At 37.0% G+C, this 7,605-nt stretch overlaps 1 protein-coding gene across 4 annotated transcripts; it reads left to right on the top strand.

Moving 5' to 3' along the window:
* Positions 1 to 415: 415 nt before the first annotated feature.
* LOC122075899 (LOB domain-containing protein 25-like) lies at positions 416 to 2,229 on the top strand. Of its 4 annotated transcripts, none has more exons than XM_042641120.1 (2): positions 416 to 793; positions 1,421 to 2,229. In XM_042641120.1, exon 2 carries the CDS (start codon positions 1,426 to 1,428, stop codon positions 1,960 to 1,962), a length of 537 nt encoding a protein of 178 aa, XP_042497054.1. In that variant the 5' UTR covers positions 416 to 793; positions 1,421 to 1,425; the 3' UTR covers positions 1,963 to 2,229. The 4 variants fall into 4 exon arrangements, with proteins under 4 accessions (XP_042497054.1, XP_042497053.1, XP_042497051.1 ...); XM_042641119.1 differs by having other exon boundaries at positions 418 to 747; XM_042641117.1 differs by lacking the exon at positions 416 to 793 and adding an exon at positions 882 to 1,265.
* Positions 2,230 to 7,605: the final 5,376 nt, after the last annotated feature.

Here is a 7,605-nt window from a genome sequence, read left to right as displayed (position 1 = left end):
GCTTTCATCAATAGAAGTTTGGTAAAAGGTTGCTTTCAACTAATGGCAAAGGGACATGATTTCTTCAGGCCATGCCATATCACAACATTTCCAATAAAGGGACATATTCCTTCGTACCTGAACAACTCTCACTTGCTAGAATCTTATAATCTTCTTCATTTTCAATTCTTAATCCCATGAAGGTCAGTTCTACATAATTGCAGACAATCCAGAAGAACTCATCTACCATGTATATGTCCACATATGTAATTATAAACTACAAGAAATTTACACTACCTTTTTATTAATCTCTAAGATGACCCCTTTTCTCTTTCACTTGATCTTGTTATTTTATTATGATTATTATTTTTTTTTTTTCTGAATTTATTTAAATATTAGTGAGATTATGAGCCTTGAGAGAATATATATACGTGGGAAATAAGGGAGAAGACCAGAAGGGGGGACATGTGACATCCAGTAGCCCCTGATAAAACAAGTGCAGTGTCATAGTCATCTTTTTTAGTCTACCTCCCTCTCTCTCTCTTTCATTTTCTATTCACTAACAGCTCTTTGCCTTCTACCCATCATCCCTCCCCTTTTGCTACTGAAATCTGTTGTCCTTCCTTCTCAAATTAGGGTTTCCTCTTTCAAGACTCAACTTCAGTAATAAAAACATCATGAACTGTTATCATTTCAATAGCAACAGTTCCATTGATCTAGGAAGAATCAAATAACAGGTCTTGAAAGAGCTCATACAAGGGAAAAAAGGTACTACTCTTTTCCTTTCTGGTCAAGAAGCCTAGATCACAGACAGGTATAAGCACATGCAGTTGTCCTTTTTGACCATTATTTTCGTCTTCTTTTCTTTTTTTCCTTTATTTATTTTTTGGTTGGGTGAGCTATAGTGTTACCCCAAGACAATGGGTTTCAGGCTCTGATTAGGGTTTTGCCATATGTTGAAAAATGTTCATGTATGAGCTTGCAGGGATCTAGTTACTATATATATATATATATATATATTAGGAAGTGCAACTGAAGTCCATGAAATGCAGGAGTCACAGAGAGAGAGAGCGAGAGAGAGAGAGAGAGATGAAAGGAAAAAAAAACTGTGCCTGAATTCTTGGTGTACACCTTCGATGGCTGATGTGCATTTATTGAGAGCAAAAGAGGGGGTCATTCAAGAAATGGGAAAAATTAACCGTTTACCTTCAAGAAACTAAAGAAATTCAAGAACTAGTGTCCTTAAAATCAGAAAATGAGATTAAGAGAAGATAGGTCTCATGGTGGTACAACTGAACTCCTTTCTCAATTTCCTTACACATGAAATCTTGCATAATTAAAGAAAAAATTACAATAAGTTGATATTCTTTCTCAATTTAGGAAAACTTGCTATCATGGTTGATCTGTTTAATTAGTGGTTTATATATCTTGTTGATATCAGTGAAGATGGCTTCATCGAGTTCTTCCAGCTCACCCTGTGCCGCCTGCAAATTCTTGAGGAGGAAGTGCATGTCTGGTTGTGTCTTTGCACCCTATTTCCCACCAGAAGAGCCACAGAAATTCGCTACCGTTCACAAGATCTTTGGTGCAAGCAATGTTACAAAGCTACTCAATGAGCTTCCCCCACATCAGAGAGAAGATGCAGTGAATTCCCTTGCTTATGAAGCCGAAGCGAGAATTAAGGATCCGGTCTATGGCTGTGTAGGGGCGATCTCTTTCCTGCAGAGACAAGTCCAAAGGCTTCAGAAGGAACTAGATGTTGCCAATACTGATCTGATTCGATATGCCAGCAACGAAATCCCGGGGACATTGCCTGCGCAGTTGCAAACGCAGAGAAGGTCTCTGGACTTTGGTAGAAGGATGGGTGATGGAGGAGGTTCTTTTCACCCAGTTTCTGATTTTCCTCTTCCATTCCCTCCTCCTCCATGGCCTGACAACCCTAATTCAAGAAATATTCATGGTGGTGGAGGTGGCAAAATATGACTCAGATGGGCACCTTTAGAAAGACAAAGACCATCTAGCTAGCTAGGGTTTATCTCTCATGGTATGTACTCTTATTTTGGGAATTTGTGAAGGTTAGCACTTTCAGATTATACAGTTAGATATGGACTGTTGTTAGCTAGATGTTTGTTGCAACTGTTGTTTAATTGCTTTGGTTCGAAAAATTAAGGTTCTACCTGATTTAAGCTTTAACTGAGGAGACTCTAATATTCTATCGGTTTTACAAGATATATATGGGATTTGGGTGAATTATAGTGCAATTCTAGAATTCTATTTCCTTCTCTCTCTCCTTTTTTTTTTTTTTTAATATTTCCTTCGGATGAATTCAATTCTATCCATGTGCTCTTTGATTTGTATGTTCCTTGGAAAAGAGGGAGGGGGAAGGAGGGGGAGACTTTTTGTATCTTGTGAGGGTTTGTCTGGCTATGTCTGAGGTTTGCATAGGCCATATAGTGATTAACCTAATTAACTACTCTTCAGATTACTTATTCTACTCAAAATTCATAGAATCAGTAATAATGGTCTAAGCTGGTGAACTAATATGTAGGCCTTGATTTCAGGAATTTGGTCCTATTAAAAATATTCCAAGATTCATTTTAAAACCTTATTCACCAAATCTAAGGTCTAGAAGTGCTTCCTCTTGTTTTTATTCTTTAATGTTTCTTAGAACATAAACTGATGTCCACTGTTAATTTATTTTGACTTCTTGTTGTGTTCCTGCTCCTTCTTCTTCTTCTTCTTCTTCTGTTTAACTTGCGCTGCTTGTGAATCTCAGCCCAACCCTCTCTTCTTCCTGTCATTATCTGAAGCAGTGAGTTACAGTTCCCTAATCTTACAAGATTCATCAAGGGCTTGGTCTGCCATGTGAAGAACTGAAGATATGAGCACAACTTATAATAGGGTTTTCACCTTTCTCATAGACAAAATTTCCAACCCTTATTCACTGTTATCATATTCCAAAACCTCTCAGACAAAACAGTAAAGTCTATAACCATCAAATGTGTGTGTCTTTGGAGTTTGAAAAGGGAAGGCAAGAATTAGGTTTACCCACTTACATAAATATATGCATCTTCCCCAAATGTATATATTGAAGAAAACACAAAGTACAAGCATGCGTGGTTTAAAGCTTAAATAAGAAAGTATCTTCATGGGTTTAGTGGTGTATATGAAACCAATCATGCCTTTGGGTGAGTTAGGTTGGCAGACCCTTCATGTGTTAACCTAAAAAAATGAAGAAAAAAAAAACTTAATTATATCATTAAACTCTCTCTCTCTCTCTCTCTCTCTCTCTCTCTCTCTCTCTCTGTGTAAGAAAAAGGTCGACTGGATTCTTCTCTGTTCTTGCCAGAAGAGGGTCAGGTCTATGAGTCCTACAATTCTGGTGCTGCCTTCGTTGTATCGCCAATCGAGGATGTCCTAGTCACAGTATGAGAATCTGAGGGGTTTGAATTTGGGGGAAGCAAAATCTTTCCTAGGGATTTCCCTTCAACAGTAAAAAAAATATTGGATAAAGCTCTTCTTAAGAAAGGTGAATGCCAAATCAAAGAAAATAAAATATTCTTACATGGGTTTTCTTCTCTTTAAAGCTTTTTTGTAACAGTCAGTTACTGATAACTTTGTACAAGGCCCAGTAACAAGTATGGCTTTCTCAGAAGCTTTGATTGGCTCTTCTGAGGAATGGAACAGTTCCCTAATATCTGTTGTGGAAAGAAGAAAATGAGTAAAAGAACAGTTGAAATAGCAAGTGGAAAGGAAAAGACAGAATGGAATATCAAAGAACATTGGATGATCACATGCTCTTTCATATAATTACCGCTTTCTTCCGTATAATTACTGCACCCAGAGTCCCAGACATGAGTTATGACTCATGACCACAACTGCAGATAAGAAATTCCCTGGTGATTAAAATCATTAAGTCCAGATGATGATGGATCCATTCTTTGAACTGATAAGGACTGACTCTCTCTCTCTCTCTCTCTCTCTACGCATTGATACTATTCCCTTAGATACTCAGCATAGATCTTTCGGCAGACAACCAATCATGTAAATGTTGATAATGCCCTACCAAAGTGATTTAAAGAAAACATTGCTATACCAAGAAAAGAATTTTTTTTTTTTTTACCCTAAGTATTGATTCATAGAACCCATTTAATAAGTAGTAGTAGGGAACAAAAATTAGAAAAATTCGGATTTGGATCCTCTATGGCTCAATATGGTGTCCGGTGTGCATCCAACACCTAGAAGCACCTTAGGATGCGTGTGATCGCCTTGGGTTTCGTGTTAAGACATTTATGACCGTTGGATGTGCGTCAGACACCATGTTGCTCCACAGATGAGTTGAATCTAAAAAAACCCTCATTGTCTTAAAAGTATTGAAGTCACATAGTTTAATGGACAAAAGTTTCTATCAATGTGCCTTCTCTGGTATCTGATCTTGATGGTTATCCTAGGAATAATAATATTGGATGAGATCTTAATTCGATCCTTTCTGTTGTATGATTGAGACAATATATTAAATATGAGTTCATAAGATGATTAAAAAAAAAAAAAAAAAGGATCCAAGTCAAAGTCAATTGGAATCGATGAAAATCAAGGGAAAAAAAAAACCTAGGCACCGTTTGATAACATTATGTTTCTGCCGTTTCTGCGTTTTCTTTTTCCCAAAAACGTAGAAACAAAATAAAAAACATTTGATAAATTTGTTCCGTTTCACCCGTTTTTAGAAATATAAATCAAAATTTCTTATTTACAATTCTAAAAACAATTTTGACGGACTTGTTTCGTCGTTTCTAGAAACAAATTTTAGAGAGAAAAAAAATTGTTCTGCTCGATAAATCTCTCAACTATTTAAACCTAAAAAAAATGCAACCAAACATTCTCTCCCTTTTGAGCATCCAATGATACTATTGGGTTTTTTAATGGTATTATGTCTGCAAAAAACGTTTCGAGAAATATGTATATCAAACCTCAAAAAATTCATTTTTGTTTCCGAAAACATGAAAAACTGTTTCTACTATTTCTAAACACAAAAACAAAAGAAACGGTATCAAATGATGCCCTAATTTTTAATCTGATTTTTTAAACCCAACAACAATGGAAATTGCCACTTCTTCTTGTAACAAATAGGTAATCAATCCATAAGCCTTCCAAAAACCCTTCACATTTTTTCCCTCTCGTTTTTTGTTAGAAAAAAAAAATAGAAACCCGCCACGGTTGTCTTGGAAACCGCATTTGAGAAAATACCAATTTGTGTCACGTGTGGCAAAATTCTCTTTTCTGTCATAGATTCAGGCCAGGCACGAGGGAAGAATGATTGAACAGGCGGCGTAGACATGGCCCAAGACGTACTGCGAATTTTGATGAATGACGAGCCGGGCCGTACTCTGGCAGGACCAGGAGGTCCAGGACTGAACCCTTAGCCCCTGCACGGCCCTGGGCCGTTCGGCTTGGCCAGTCCAAGAGTTGGATGAACATATAGAACGGGGCCGATCGTAAACTCTTTTTTTTTTTTGGGTAGTCAACCGGACTGCCATGTCGGTAGAAAATTTCTGGATTCTCTCATATATATATATTTAATGGAAAAATTATATACACACTAGCAACGTGTAATGAAATTTTATACAAAATGCTATTAATGGTTGGATCTCTCTCTATATGTATCATAGTCCTTAAAATTCCATTACACATCGCTGCCACGTTTAGTCGATGGATTAATAATTTTTTTTTGGGTATAACGATGGATTAATTAGCTACATTAATTGTATGAAATTTCCAACCACAAAAATATCATCTACAGTGAGTGCGGTGGTATAGTGAGTATCGGATGATTGAGAAGACCTCGGGGCACATGCTTAGATGCTCTCAGTCATCCGATGTTCATCGCACCACCGCACTCTCTACAGAGAATAATCACTCTTTCCAACCAATGAAGGTGGGCAATAGAAAGAAAGTTTAATGAGGGAAGAAAATCTGAGGTTCACCAGTGGGATGTGAGAGGACACACAGACAAACTGATATGCACATCAATGTTGTGGCAACTCTCTTCCCTTCAAAAAATAAAATTTAGTGCAAAAGAATACCATCCGCTTTATGTGGAGTCCATATTCTCTGCAATGGGTGGTGAGGTGCAATGAGCATTAGATGACTAAGAGTATTTAGGCACACATTACAAGGACTTCCCAACCACTCGATGCTCACTGCATTAGTGCAGCAGTTGCAGACGATTTTACTAGCTTATGTAACCATTGTACTAGCATGTAGAACAATTGAGCCACGCAGAGACATCTTCAATGCATGAGATAGGTGGCAGTATAATCTTTTTGTGCCCGCCTTATGTCTAGGCCTATGTTGGGGTACGATATCTTGTATTCCGTCGCAATGTAATCCAAAGAGTATTAGTACAGGCCCCTCCAATAAAATGGCGGTCCCTATTCTCCATTAATAGTGAAGCAAGATTTCATCTCACCAAGGATGTACACAATCGTTTTTAAGATTGTGTTTCTATATCTTACTATACTAACAAATAGACCAATGAAATATCATGTAAAAACATCTTCAGTGTATAAGACGAGAGTATAGTTTTTTTACTCTCACCCATGTCTAAACGTTGAAACGCAGGATTAAGAGTAAAGCCCACCCCACCTCACCTCACCTCACCTCACCCGTTGGTAGAAAAGGACCATGTTTTTTTTTTGGGGGTGAATTGGAAAGGACCATGTTACAAGCCCATACAAAAAGGAAACAAATTGGGCCGGGCCAAACCAAGGCAGAAGTTGCAAATATGCAATATGCCAAGTGGGACCATAAGAGCGAGACTTGTTGCGACTCGTCTCCACGTGCCGTACAAAATGCATATAGAGGATGCGCGTACGAGCCATCTCTTCGACAAATGTACAAGCCAAGCATGGATGGCTTGAACTCGGAAGTACGAGAAATACTCTTCCCCACACAAAGAGTGTGCACGTACATGCAGTATAACCGGATTTGTGATGTGATTTCAGAAATCACATTGTAATCACCAAGGGTACGACTCGAATCAAAATCAGTTGATCCTGATGATGACAATGTCTGATTATATTTATAAATTATTCTTTTGAAATTGATTATAAATGCTGTTGAATCTTTATTTTTAGTAAAATTGTTATTACTTTTTTTATCTTCAAATCTTAACTATTTAAAACTTTTTTTTTTATATTTAGTAAAATTAAAAATTTTTAATAATAAATTGGAGGAGAAGGAGGGTTGGTTGAACAAGCGACATAGAGGAGTTACAAGCAAGACCATTTTATGCGAAGAGGAGAGAAATAGATATTAAGTTGACAGCATACTGTACCCCAATAGCTCATATTCTCTAATCAAATTTATAAATATATATATATTTAAATATCATAAATCTAAGACAATTTTTGTTTCTTCATTTTGATTTTAATTGCTAGAGTTCAATCCAAATTTGAATCGATGGAGACCATATCTATGCAAAATATATAGTATTGTTGTGGAACTATTTTTCTTTTGGAAAAAAAAAATATTACCCAATTGTGCGTTCTTACGTCCAGACACATGATCGTTGAAATGACCATTTCTCCTCCCTTTGTTTGATGCTTGGACGCACATTCCCATTGACCC

Source organism: Macadamia integrifolia, chromosome 4 (assembly GCF_013358625.1).
Source record: "Macadamia integrifolia cultivar HAES 741 chromosome 4, SCU_Mint_v3, whole genome shotgun sequence".
NCBI lineage: Eukaryota > Viridiplantae > Streptophyta > Magnoliopsida > Proteales > Proteaceae > Macadamia > Macadamia integrifolia.
Note: the sequence above shows the minus strand (reverse complement) of the source record. Positions and strands in the feature narration are given on the sequence as shown.